The sequence below is a fragment of the Ipomoea nil genome, unplaced genomic scaffold (assembly GCF_001879475.1).
Source record: "Ipomoea nil cultivar Tokyo-kokei standard unplaced genomic scaffold, Asagao_1.1 scaffold2480, whole genome shotgun sequence".
Classification (NCBI taxonomy): Eukaryota; Viridiplantae; Streptophyta; class Magnoliopsida; order Solanales; family Convolvulaceae; genus Ipomoea; species Ipomoea nil.
Window position 1 is genome coordinate 179,403 of NW_017618908.1, and position 14,487 is coordinate 193,889.

At 34.2% G+C, this 14,487-nt stretch overlaps 2 protein-coding genes across 2 annotated transcripts; one reads left to right on the forward strand and one right to left on the reverse strand.

Annotated features, from left to right (window-relative positions):
• Nucleotides 1–1,347: 1,347 nt before the first annotated feature.
• Nucleotides 1,348–4,584, reverse strand: LOC109152629 (probable copper-transporting ATPase HMA5). Its single transcript, XM_019300269.1, has 4 exons — nt 4,290–4,584; nt 2,936–4,105; nt 2,521–2,781; nt 1,348–2,431 (listed from the first exon to the last, which is right to left on the reverse strand). Exons 1-4 carry the CDS (start codon nt 4,461–4,463, stop codon nt 1,403–1,405), a joined length of 2,634 nt encoding a protein of 877 aa, XP_019155814.1. The 5' UTR covers nt 4,464–4,584; the 3' UTR covers nt 1,348–1,402.
• Nucleotides 4,585–13,445: 8,861 nt separating this feature from the next.
• On the forward strand, nt 13,446–14,481 carry LOC109152825 (protein LURP-one-related 11-like). Its single transcript, XM_019300483.1, has 3 exons — nt 13,446–13,741; nt 13,857–14,099; nt 14,230–14,481. Exons 1-3 carry the CDS (start codon nt 13,496–13,498, stop codon nt 14,365–14,367), a joined length of 627 nt encoding a protein of 208 aa, XP_019156028.1. The 5' UTR covers nt 13,446–13,495; the 3' UTR covers nt 14,368–14,481.
• The last annotated feature ends 6 nt before the right edge of the window (nt 14,482–14,487 follow it).

Sequence of the window (14,487 nt, forward strand, 5' to 3'; positions counted from 1 at the left end):
TATGTTTTTGAAATCACAGCCATCTAAGGTAGCCCTCCAACGGTCTTATGTTTTTGAAATCACAGCCATCCCCTCCAACGGTCTTACTCCAATCCTTATTTTGAAGACAATTTTGTTCTAAGAGAGGCGGTGATAATATGAGAAGAGTGAGGAACAAGAAAAAGAGAGATCGGCGGCTGCGAGTGGCGGGGAGATACCACGGCGCCGACTTAAGGGAGAGGATTGAGGCGTTGAGAGGGTTTAACAAATCTTTTTTTTTTTTTTAATTCTTCGTTACCAACTTTTAAAAGATAAAAAGGTAAAAATTTGTGTGGAACTGTTTTTCGAATCTTTATCTATGAAATAAGTTAGTCAAGATTAAAATATAATATTTATACTATAAAATATAATAATAGGAACAAAATGTTTATTACGGAGTATTTATATAGAAAAATGTAATACTTTTACATTTTGATTTGAAAGTATTATATTTTTCGTTATAAGTAGCAAACGCTTGTCAACCTTATAAGGAAAAATGTAATACTTTTAATGAAAAATTTAATACGTTTACATCAAAATGTAACGTTTTTTCTTTATAAGTAACAAATATTTTATTTCATGATCAATATTATATTTAACAAATATTTTATTTCATGATCAATATTATATTTTTTTCGTATAAATAATACATTTTCATATTGATATGATATGACCCTACCCGTCTCACGATTAAAGATATGTGAGACGGTCTCACAATAGAGTTTATTATTATTATTACTAGTATAATAATAACATGTAAAATGACTTAAGGGTATACATATATTTCATAATCATAATAATAATAATAATAATAATAATAATAATTGTTATAAAAAATAAAAAAATATATATAATTAAGTCAATCATATTAACTACTTAATTGAGAGATTTATTGACAAAAAAGAATATTCAAATCACACAACAAATTGAAGTGGAAAACTATTTCGCAATGTCCTTGTTTGGCAACCAGCAGTTAGCTCTTCAATATTAATGTATATTTAATATTTTATGCCCTAATTTTTATTTGCTCTCCCTTATTTCCTGTATTTGGTTTCAACCATACCCATACAATTATTTTATTGACAATTATAATCAATCTTGACTATATTATCTTGCATTTGTAAACTTAGAATTACCTATTTAAATATGCATATTCAACATTCAATTATCTATGCATGAATAATTCCAATATAATCTTGCATTGATATATTTTATAGTACTTATTTAAAAAAAAAATATTGGGCATTATCTCAATCGGGCAATGCGCGTAAAAAGACTAGTATATATATATGGCTGGTTTTTTCGTATAGTGTTGGGATTCCGATTTGACACAAATCAAAGGCAAATAGTATAATATATATATTATACAAGTGTGAACGTACAATCACTGGATTGTTACTGGTAGCATCTCCATCCTATCCAGTTTTTTTGGCGGCCTGTAATTCTTCAAGGAAAGAGAGCTACAGACAACACTCACCGACGAGGCGGCCATGGCTGCTCCGGCGATCCACGGAGGTAAGCGGAAGCCGGTGGACGGAAAAAGAACCCCTGCGGCTATTGGAATTCCCAGGAGATTGTAACCCAAAGACCACAAGTAGTTCAAACGGATACGAGAAAAGGTTTTGTGGGAAAGATCGATGGCCGTAATAACATCTTCAAGGTAGCATTTCATGAGCACGATGTCGGCCGCCTCTATGGCTATATCTGTGCCGGCGCCGATCGCTATTCCGACATCAGCTGCCACCAGCGCCGGAGAGTCGTTGATCCCGTCTCCCACCATTGCCACTACAGCTTTTCTTGAAGCCTGTAGTTCTTTTACTTTCTTGGCTTTATCTTCAGGTTTAGCCTCTGCGACAACATCGTCGATCCCAACTTCCTTAGCAATGGAATTCGCTGTTCCCCAGTTGTCGCCTGTTACCAGGAGACTCTTCACCTTCATAGATTTCAAGATGGAAATGACCTGAGCCGCGCCGGGCTTCAAAGGATCTGACACAGCAAGAACTCCAACAAGCTCTCCATCAATGGCCACAAGAATCCCAGTTTGAGCCAACTCTTGAGTTTCTGCTAATATATCCTCTGCATCATCTCCAATGGCAATGCCACGGCTCACCATCAGGCTCTTGTTTCCTATTACCACTTCCTTATTTTGTACAACAGCTTTCACTCCATGCCCGGTTATCGATTCGAACTCCCGAGCTTCAGGCCATTTATCCCCCTCCTCCTCATCTTCTCTAATCTTTTTTGCATATTCAACAATTGCATTGGCTAAAGGGTGCTTACTATTCACCTCGGTTGCAGCCACCAATTCATTGAACACTTGCAGCCTGATTGCTGTTTTCAACAACCTAGTATTTACAACCACTGGTTTTCCAACTGTTAGAGTTCCTGTTTTGTCAAAAACTACACAGTTCACCTAAACAAACAAACATCATATGAGTATCAATTTTGTTGCTTCTTAAGGTGCGTGGTTTGTGTTGGGCAGTAGACGAAAGCTAAGGTTACCTTATGTGCGGTTTCTAATGCGTGGCCGCCGCCTTTGATGAGTATACCAAGAGAAGCACCAACCCCAGTGCCAACCATAACTGCAGTGGGAGTTGCAAGGCCAAGGGCACACGGGCAAGCTATGACCATAACAGAAATGCCAAACTGAAGGGCGAGTTGGAAGCTATTCACAGAAGCATCAGGAATCCATGATCTGGGATAACCATGGAGCTTTCCAGCTAAAAACCAAGCAAGCCAAGTCGAAAACGACAGAACAATAACCTGCAAAGCCAAACAGAGCTTATAGCTTATTAGTAGCTTAAAATAAACTATAAGTTCCTAAATAAGCTCTACCAAATATATATTGAAAGAAAGAAAGGAAGAAAGAAAGACATTTGATGACAATTATTAATGTTAGTTGCACTACAATACTTACGAGAGGCACGAAATATTTGGAAACACGATCTGCAAATTTCTGGACAGGAGCTTTAGCCATTTGTGCGGATTCAACAAGCCTAACAATCTGGGAAAGAGCAGTCTCTGAACCAACTCTTGTTGCTCTAATATGCAGCACTCCATTCTCATTCACACTTCCCCCAATCACAAAATCGCCCTCCCGTTTAGCAACCGGCCTCGACTCTCCAGTTATCATGCTCTCATTCACATGGCAATTCCCCCTAACAACAATGCCATCACAGGCAACTTTATCACCTGGAAGGATCTTAATCATGTCGTTCTTCTGTATCAATCGCCTATCAATCTCTTCTTCTACTTCAGTACTGTCCTCACTTGTCGTTACCAAAATCGCTTTCTCAGGCACCAACTCCATGAGCTTGGCAATTGCTTCTGATGTTTTCCCTTTGGCCAACACTTCAAGATACTTCCCCAGAAGAATGAATGTGATGAGCATTGAACTGGTCTCAAAAAAATCACTTCTACAAGACTTAAAGTCTGGGGAAGTGGCAGCTCTCAGAACTGAATACACAGAATAAAAGTAAGCTGCATTTGTCCCCAGTGCAATCAACACATCCATATTTGCAGATCCATGGCGGAGTGCATTATAAGAACCAGTATAGAAACTCCGGCCAATTATAAACTGGACCGGAGTAGACAACAACCACCTCAAAATCTCCCCATTGTTAGCGATGTTTACAACTTTGGTGTCAAGGAGGTCTTTAATACCAGGAATATACATAAAGATCATGGAGGTTAGGAAAACAGGAATGGTGAAAACAAGGCTCCAGAGAAAGGACCGACGATATTGACTGATTTCCTGCTGCCTGTGACCTTCTTTATCTCCTTCAGGATATACCTTTGCCTTGAATTGGAAGCTCCCTGCAGAGCCAATCGACTCGATTACTTGAATAAAAACTCTGGGTCCTGTTACAGCTGATTCGTAAGAAATAGAGACCTTATTGAGCTGAGGATCAATGTCAATATCCTCAACACCCGGGAGCGCTTCAAGAGAATTCGCAATCAAAATCATGGAATTTTCACCTTCCACTCCATCAACTTTCAGTGCTATCTTGCTGCTTCTATCTTCGCCTGTACTAATCAGCATTGCCTCGAATCCCATCTCTTCTATGGCTTGCAGGATTGTTTCCTCCTGAGTAGTTTTTAGGCAAACTAAGGGTTTATAATGTCACGGGTCATGAACTAACGGAGACTTAATTTATTGAATTCAATATTTTAGTAGGATTTGACATATAGTCACAATAAATTGAATTGAAGCATATAAGTGCAATGATAAGAGGAACTAAAATCACAAGAACAGAAGAATTTCAACTTACATTGACAGAAGTTGGATAAAACAAGACTAGAGCCCTGTTATTCAAGACGTCAACCGCCGCATATTTAATTCCGGGGAGTCTCTTGACGGCCTTCTCCACCGTGACGGCGCATGCAGAGCAAGTCATTCCGGCAACCGAAAACACCGCCTTCGCCGCCTCCCTTCCCTGCACCATTCTTTTCTCTTCACCTTTCGGAAACTTAGCTTCTTCTTCCTCTTCTGCGGAGAAGTTGCCTTAGCTTTTTTATTGAGCTTTTCATTTCTTTAATGGATATATAAAAGATAACAAGTACAGCACTACTAATATAATTCTTTTCCTGCACGTATATATGAACCTTATATAAACACTTTCATGCACTGTACGCTGTCTTCTTCCTCTTTTCTTTCCCACTACTTCTTCATCATTACTCAGTGGCCCATCCATCAATATATAAAACAAGAAAATGCTCAAGATAAAATTCTTGTTTTTAATATTAGAAATTAAATCTTTAATAACTCTTCAATTCATCATAGTGTCTAATCTATGAACCGATAAGTTCAAAGTATTCTATAGATGATAGATCTTAATTGTTGAAAAAAAAAAAACATCTTTGAAACGTACGTCAAAACAACATTTCCTACATTGAAAGTGGTCTTACACTCTTACATACTAAATTATTAAAATACGGACATATAATTCAAGCACGACTTTTTACGTAAAAAGATTGCCTCATGTTACGCCCAACAAAGCTTGATGGAATTCCGGGAATATGCGTATTTTAGCAAATTTGAGGGGAGTGTAAAGTTAGAGGTAGTGTGAGGGAATAAAAGCTGTGGGGTCAATTGGAGAATAAGAAACTAAAGTGAGGCTGTGGGGGCAAATTTTGATTTACTTGTATTTGCTTTCCCTTCCTTTTGTGCATAAAAGTTGTACAATATTAAATATTGACCTCAAATGTTATCATTCACTCATTTAAACACAAGTCAATGATAACATATTTATTTTTTTTGTTTGAATCGATCAGTTATAAACAACCTAAATTGATTTATCATGTAATTTTTTATTGATTAAGACCATAAAATATGTTTCACTTAGAGCACACATCCGAGTAACGACTACGAGCTTTTCTCTGTGTTTAATAATATAGATTAATTAACAAGTGAGTACTCGGGTTACTTGTGATCTCAACTTGCATCTTGTTGAATGTTCAAAATTGATAAGTTATTATCTAGTATAGGTCAAGTTCAAATAATTTAAGTAATGAGTGTCAAGCAGGATTCAAGATTTCAGCCACTCATGAGTCATGAACCTTAGAAGATTTTGTCATTTTTATGTATACTTAATGAATGTTGGGATAATACTACACTTATTTAATTTCAATACAACTCAATTTGTTGTTAATGTAACTTCCATGAAATACTGAAATTCATAGTGCAGAGATAGAGGTGCGTATGGAATTATATATGTATCTACATTCTACAGGCCGGATTCCTTTGCAATTTTGGAGGATGCACCGGATAGAATTAAGACGTTCTTAGCAATTAATAACGTGGACGTAATTAGATCACGTTTTGTTTATTATTATTTGTTTTTATTTTTTGGGAAAACCCCCAGAATATTTAAATAGAAGAAATGTTGAATACAATAAGATATAGAAGACAACCAAATATAAGAATTAATCTGAGAATCTATTGCCCTAACAATGGAGTGAGCAAGTACATTCGTTGATCTATGAATATAATAAAAAAAATACTATATCAAAGTGCCTACATGTAAATAACAACTCGCGATAATGCAACGTTTTGTTTACTTGTTTGTTCTATTTTACTCTTGTCTTTTTGTTTTATTGTATATGAAGAAAAAAATTATTAGACCCTATATAAAAAATTGGGCCACGTTAATCTTAGCAGGCTTGGAAAACACAATTGGGCATTGAATTTCTTGAAAGTATAAATGGGCCATGTCATTTAGAGATTGGCAAGACATACATAAGAATAAATTTTTTTAAAAAAAAATCATGATGGATTGATGATAGGTAATGATGTTTATAAACTTTATTTTTATTTATTTTAATATTATATTATATTTAAATATGTAATTCACTCCCACCATAAATTAAACTGTTAGCGTAGTGTAAACAGAGTGTTATTATTTTCAACCTCCTTTTACCTTTGATTGGAGAGTGGGAGCATTTTTTCAACCTCAATTTGTCAAGGAGACAATAAGGAATCTTTGCCCCCACCTGTTCATGCCTTTTTTCTTCAATAATGTTTGGCTGTCAAAACAAGTAATAATGTTGTCTATACATGTACTAGATCAGGGTGAGAGCTTGTAACCTGGGGTGTGGTTGAGTGAAAGACTCATTTATCCTTAGCCATTAGTTGTCTTCAAAAGAGTGAGCTTGTTAGAGTAGATGTCACAACAAAGTTTCCACTACAATAAAGACATACTTCAAATCTGTTACAACAACTGTTTTAACTACCTCTTATTCTAGTATATCTTATTAACTCAGAATGTAAAAATTTGTAACATGTATTGCATGTTACAAATAGTAATTGAAAATATTTAATACAAATATAATTTTCGTTTAGAATTTGGTCAAGTAGGTTGAAGTCTTCCTAATTGTATAAAAAAAATGCCATGCCACTAATGGTATATTTTATGCTCGAAATACTATTTTTTTTTTAAAAAAAATGAATATTATTATTTTTGGTTTGTTCTGACTTCTGAGAATGTAAGGGAGGGAAAGTTGAAACAATATGCTGAGTGCTGAATTTGGGAATTTTTCTTTAAATTTATTAAAGCTTTTCCCGTTGGTAATAAAGGCGGAATATTAGGTTGGGTGCAAAACATTGAAAATGTCCATTCCCATCCTCATAAATTTCTTTTGCTTAGCTTGCATGTCATCCTATTCCTATATATGCTTTGCTAGCTTCCAACTTTTTCTCTGTTTTTCACCCCAAGAATATATCCTCATTCAATTCCAACCAAACCTTTTTGGCATCATCTCTTTGTTTCCTCATGCAACGCTTGCTGTTCGATCCATTTAATATTTCCGTAAATAAATTATTTAATATTTGAAATAAATTGTTTGGACCGTTTAACGTGTTGATCGTTCAATAATAGTGTCAACTATCAAACATTAATGTTCATACTTTATATTTTACACTTATAGTTTAACTAATTAACTAAATGCTTTCCTACATGGAAACGATCAAAGATTTTTAAAAATAAAATAGTAAAACTCAATTAATCTAAGTCCACCACTTAAAGTTAAAGGTAGGGCACAGCACTAGTTAATTTAAGAAACAAGAATTCAACCAATGGATGTAAGTAAAGGCAGCCATGAATGGATTAATGCCTTTTCACCTTTTTCATTACAACCTATAATAGCTTAATTAGTGGAGTTATACCTAATAATCCCCTAATATTAAAACCTACCTGCATATATATAGTCCACATGATATATTTGTTTATTATTATGGATATAAAATTCTTCAGATGAAACGCAATTTATAAGTGGCGCAACTCAATTTCGACAATGACTCTTCATTCTAGCTTGGTGTCCATCCATGCATGCGTCACCATGCACTACTAATATATATATATATATATAATTATCCACACATATTCTTTATTTTATTATTATTTTACATACATTTTATTAATTGTTTATCTCATCGCTTGTGGTATTTAATTCTTCTTCTGCATTAACATGAACCCATGAGACTCTAGTATTTGTATGTATTAATTATATATATTGTTGTTGATAAGCCTGAGATCACATGCAGTATAGTAGTTCTTGATAGGCACAACTTCCCCCAAATGCCACGTAACAAGCAATAGTGCTGGATTTTAATTTGGTACGTTCTCCCTCTCTCTCTCTATATATATATAGAGAGAAAGAGAAAGTGTAATTATTGGTTCCGAAAAGAATTGTTGAATTGATAGATTATAATTCTCATATTTGAAAATCACCAATTTCAACTCTAACCTCTGAGCACTACATGTTATATATTATTCTCACAAATTTCTAACATTATTTCTATGCAAACTCGACCTAGCTAGCTATGTGGTCATATATAATATAAAGAGAAAAGAGTCAAATAGGTCATTAAACTTTAGCTGAAAAGTCAATTAGCCCATTAAATTTTTTAAAGGTGCAATTAGACTATCAACAATTCATTTTGATGCAATGAAGCTCAAAAATCAATTAATGACCTGCTATCACATGTCATTAGGGATCCGACCACCCAGCAAAATTTCAGGTAAAAAAGTGATCGGCGATCGGCAAACGGTTTTTGCAGGTAAAAAAGGATCGGCGATCGGCAAACGGTAACTATTAGATATATTAAATATAATATATATTAAATATAATATAATATATCTATAATATATATTAAATATAATATATCTATATATTATTTATATATTGAGAAGAGAGAGAGAGGAATAGAAGTAAATGTTTATTACTTCACTTGATTGATGATAAAAGCTTGAATACAAAGACTATTTATACTAGATAAGATAACTCAAATGCTAAAATTAAGGAATTAATGCTCCATGTAAAGCTAACATCATGGCCATGTACTGCACCTATAATTACTCCCATTATTTTTAACCAATTAACTAACAACTTGGTTTAATAATAATAATAATAATAATAATAATAATAATAATAATAATAATAATAATAATAATAATAATAATATTATTATTATTATTATTATTATTATTATTATTATTATTATTATTATTATTATAACATTGCCTCCTTTAAACCAAGTTGGATATACTGGTCATCCCAATATCTCTTTCTTCAATTTAAGAAATGTCTCCGTCTTCAAGATGGATATACTGACTTGTATTTCGTTCTATAAACCCACTTTACTCCAATCGGCTTCTTCCTAGGAGGTAAATCTGTTAACTCACAGGTACCACTCTTTTCAATGGCACGAATCTCCTCATCCATCGCCTTAAGCCAATGAATTTCTGTAGCAGCCTCCTCAATGGATAAAGGGTCACAATCTGCAAAAAGAGCAAATTGAATAATCTCTTCATCCGACAAGTCATTATCATGACCCAAAACATAATCTTGCAAGCGAGCTGGTAAGTGGCGCTCGCGCTGAGATCGTCGAACTGACGACTCTGGCTGTGAAGGAGACTGGACATTATCTGGAATCGGTTGCTCTTCAACAATATTTTCAACAGCAGGAATAACAACTGAACTTTCATCTTTAGCTAACCAATCCCAAGCACCATATTCATCAAAAGTGACATCACGACTTATAACAACCTTTTTAGTTTCAGGATTGTATAGTTTATAAGCCTTTGAAGCGTCACTATAACCAATGAATATGCATTTCTCACCTTTATCATCCAACTTCTTTCTCAATGGATCTGGCACATGTGCATATGCCAAACATCCAAAAACCTTGAGATATTTGATAGAGGGTTTTTTCCCACTCCAAGCTTCTTCAGGTGTCTTATCACGGACACTTTTAGTTGGACACCTATTCAACACATAGACAGCACAAGCAACAGCTTCTGCCCAAAAAGGCTTATGCAGATTCTTGGATTTCAACATGCACCTTACCATATCCATGATAGACCGATTCTTCCTCTCAGCCACTCCGTTTTGTTGTGGAGTGTATCTAGCTGTCATTTGATGCTGAATACCCTTCTTCTTCAGAAAATCATCACAGGCAATATATTCTGTACCTCTATTAGTTCTCCATATTTTAATTTCATAACCACTTTGCTTTTCAACAAAAACCTTAAATTGTTTGAAAACATCACATGCTTCAGACTTTTGCTTCAGAAAGTAAACCCATGTTTTCCTACTGAAATCATCAATGAAAGTAATAAAGTACTTACAACCTCCATGTGAGGTAACCTCCAACGAACATAGGTCTGAGTGAATAATCTCCAACTGTTTTGTAGCTCTCCTTGACTTGCCCATGGAAAAGGGATCTCTATGCTTCTTCCCAATCACACAAATCTCACAAATACGATCAGGGACATTCACAATAGGTAAATCAGAAACACGTTCCTTTCTCGCAAGATAGTTTAATCTAGAGAAATGGAAATGCCCAAATCGCATATGCCATAACCAATTATCATCACAAACTTCAGAATTAAAGCAAGCAAGGAGAGTATGCTTAATTTTCAAATGAAATAGTCGATTTTGGGACATATTTACCTTTGCAATCAAAACTCCTTTAGCATCTTCAATGGTACAACACCCTTGAGCAATATGTATCTTATATCCTTTTTCTGACAACTGACCCAAACTCAACAAATTTTGGTGTAGTTCAGGAACATAGAACACATCGGATATAAAATTGTGAGTACCATCCTTCAACTGGATAGAGATTTTACCTTTTCCCAAAATTGGCACCTTTGACTTATTACCAAACGTTACTTCAGACTGGACTGATTCATCTAGTTCGGAAAACAATTCTTTCTTCCCACACATATGGTTACTACACCCAGTATCCAAGAACCATATGTTCTTATCTGCAGAAAAACTATCGCTGGCTAAAAGTAAAGTTTCAGAACTCTCACCAAACTTTTCAGCAGTATTTTCAGCAATGTTTGCTTGATTTCCACGATTGTTGTCCTCATTATACCAATAATCCGCAATCTTGTGCCCATACTTGCCACAATTGTAGCAATGAAATGGAAATTTACCTTGTTTGGTATTACCTCCACCTCTTCCTTGGTTGGAGTTACCACGTCCTCCTCCTTGGTTGAAGTTACCACGACCTCTTCCACTAGAACCTCCTCTTCCTCTTCCACGACCTCTACCAGATCCTCCACCTCTTTGATTAGTGCCAGTCACATTAAGGGTGACTTGGCTCTTCAAAGCTTCTTCTGCTAGTGGTTCCGATTTTGACGCAATCCTGTCAATATGACTTTCTACCATACCTTTCAGCTCTGCAATTGATAAGAGCTCGGTTTTGTGTGACTCTGTGATCGAAGCCACCACATGGTCATACTTCATCGGCATAGTTCGAAGAACTTTTTCAACCACTACACCATCTTCAATCGTATCTCCATATAGCCTCATCTTATTCACCATATCAATAAGACGAGTGAAATACGCATCTACTGTTTCTGTAGAGGTCATCTCACAATTATCGTACAACCTTCTCAACGACTGCAACTTAGACTTCTGCGCCCGATCAACTCCTTTGTGTGACACCTTTAAGATGTCCCAAGCTTGTTTTGCTGTTTGAGCACGAGCTAATTGCCCAAAAATGGAATAATGAACACCTTGGTGAATCTGACCCAAGGCCAATTTATCTCGTCGTATAGCGCCTGCATCAGCTCCTTCGGGTAGACCGGGATCAACAAAGCTCCAAAGATTTTGAGCTTGCAAATGTGTGGACATCATAATTTGCCAATAATTGTAATCGAGGTTCCCGTCCAATTTGGGACCCGTCCATACAATATTGAAATTTGCAGCCATATTTCACTACGGAAAATATCTCGGGGTTGAAAGGTTGACTGGCTCTGATACCAAATGTTAGATATATTAAATATAATATATTTAATATAATATATATTAAATATAATATAATATATCTATAATATATATTAAATATAATATATCTATATATTATATTTATATATTGAGAAGAGAGAGAGAGGAATAGAAGTAAATGTTTATTACTTCACTTGATTGATGATAAAAGCTTGAATACAAAGACTATTTATACTAGATAAGATAACTCAAATGCTAAAATTAAGGAATTAATGCTCCATGTAAAGCTAACATCACGGCCATGTACTGCACCTATAATTACTTCCATTATTTTTAACCAATTAACTAACAACTTGGTTTAATATTACTACTACTACTACTAATAATAATAATAATAATAATAATAATAATAATAATAATAATAATAATAATAATAATATTATTATTATTATTATTATTATTATTATTATTATTATTATTATTATTATAACAGTAACCGGTCACGGAGAAGGAAACCAAGGTGGCATAAAATTAATTATTTCATACTATATATTCCCAACTCTAAAAAATGATCATGCAATTTTAAAAAGCATTTATTTATAATATCCGAACATTACCACCTAATTGATGAAATGGGGTCTAATTCCGGTTACACAGAAGTATTAATTAGTATATATAATATATATACACATTAATTAACATTAACATACATTGCTAATTAAAATAATGCCAATGATTATCTTGAATATATATATATATATATATATATATATATATATATATATATATATATATATGAGTGTATAGTATGACATCACATACACCAACTTTAATTTGTTCTCACTTTTCTTTTTCTGATTGTTTGTTTATTACAAAGATAATTTTCTTACAACTAAAAATGATAATTCAAAGTCTAAAAAGTTGATCTATATATACACACATAACATTAATTAATATATAAAAAGTTGATCTATATATGATAATTCAAAGTCTAAAAAGTTAATCAAACATTTATATTAAGTGGGGACAATTAGTTATCAGATGCCACAAATGTATATATATAACTTGAAAACAAGTATGATGCATTACTACCACACGATTATATATGTATTCTTATCAATCATGCATCTAATATTACATGTCATTATTTATATATATACTCCACAACTTCCATTATTCACATGCGTATAAGTATATAACTTTTAAATATCATTTTCTTTATAATTTTTTTTTAAAAAATTCACATGCAAACCATAAAACATGCATGCGTGCATGCAAAGCTTATTAAGTTTGCAGATTATCCAATTCTGATTAGGCCGGGTTGCAGTTTTGAATGATTAGGTTGACAAGTTGAAATGGGTTTGCAAGAAATAATAATAAATGAAGTAATTAACCATGAAAACCTTATTGTCAATTCCACTTAAATTAATACATAAAGTTTAGGGAGTGGTACGTGTAAAAATTAAATAAAATAGATAAAGAACAGCCACTAGCATAACTGAGAAAAGTAGGAATTGGTTGTCGTCAAATTCCACTCAAACCATCGTTGCAAGTCAAATGTTTTCCACTTTCCTGCGTCTTTCTATGCTCTCTTTTTGTCTGTCCCTTTCTGTTTTTATCTTCATTTTTTTCAATTTTGTCTGTTTTCTTACTGTACGTGTATTATTATATATACCCTTGCCCGCCGCTTCAATTCGTCTTCAATTCAATCTGCTTGCTTGCTAGCTATTTCAATTCAATGGCGGCTAAAATCCATCCTCAGATATCTTCATCATCTTCCAATTCTTGTTCTAACTACGTGACTTCAAAAAGAGAAACACTTACGATATGGATGAAATCCTTGGTTTTCCATGGCAATGGTTGCACCGCCTATAATTCCAAAGGAGAAATCGTTTTCAGAGTTGATAATTATCAAGAAAAGAACAGCACCAAGGTTTATCTCATGGATTTGCATGGCCAGGTCCTCTTTTCCATTCAAAAACAGGTAATTATTATTAACTGTTAGTATATATGTATTGTATTTGGAGCAAAAAACCAGTACTGTTAGTTTTTACTGTACTGATCTTAAAGTCTAAATTTATTTATCAATTGCCTCTCAGAAACTAAGAATTTTCGGTCGCTGGAACGGATACAAATGGAACAGCAGTAGTGGATTATTGAAGGGGAGGCCATGGTTTCAAGTGAGAAGGAGTTGCAGATTCTTGAAACGAGACTTGACTTGTAATGTTGGGGTGGGTAGTTGTGATAAGATCATCCATGGGAACTCTTACATGTTGAAGAAATCAGATGGAAAATCTGCTTTCAAGATTGTTGACCACAGCACTGGCAACACAGTTGCAGAGGTTAGTTAATTTAATTTCTCCATTTATTTTACCACAATTAAGTTTTTAAGGTTTTCTTCCATTCATCACACCAAAAATCAAACATCATAACTTTTCTTTGCTAGCTTATTAATAATGTTCCAATTCTCAGGTGAAACAGAAGCAATCATCTCAAGGTTTGGCCTTTGGTGAAGATGTACTGAGCTTGGTTGTGGAGCCCCAGATTGATCAGTCACTGATTATGGCTATTATTGTCACAGTGTTTGGACTGGTTAATTGTAAACTGTAACTATTAATTACTCCTCCACCTTCAGGAATTTCTTGCCACACTTGTAAATTTCACAGAGGAAATACTTGTAACATCAAACTTTAATTTACTCAAAAAGTTTCCATTTTTACCTCAGTTTTG

Coding starts and splice junctions, on each gene's coding strand:
- LOC109152629 (XM_019300269.1), bottom strand. CDS start 4,463: ATGGTGCAGGGAAGGGAGGCGGCGAAGGCGGTGTTTTCGGTTGCCGGA. Junction 4,106..4,289: donor TTTATCCAACTTCTGTCAAT/GTAAGTTGAAAT, acceptor AAAACTACTCAG/GAGGAAACAATCCTGCAAGC. Junction 2,432..2,520: donor CATTAGAAACCGCACATAAG/GTAACCTTAGCT, acceptor TTGTTTGTTTAG/GTGAACTGTGTAGTTTTTGA.
- LOC109152825 (XM_019300483.1), top strand. CDS start 13,496: ATGGCGGCTAAAATCCATCCTCAGATATCTTCATCATCTTCCAATTCT. Junction 13,742..13,856: donor TCTTTTCCATTCAAAAACAG/GTAATTATTATT, acceptor ATTGCCTCTCAG/AAACTAAGAATTTTCGGTCG. Junction 14,100..14,229: donor CTGGCAACACAGTTGCAGAG/GTTAGTTAATTT, acceptor TCCAATTCTCAG/GTGAAACAGAAGCAATCATC.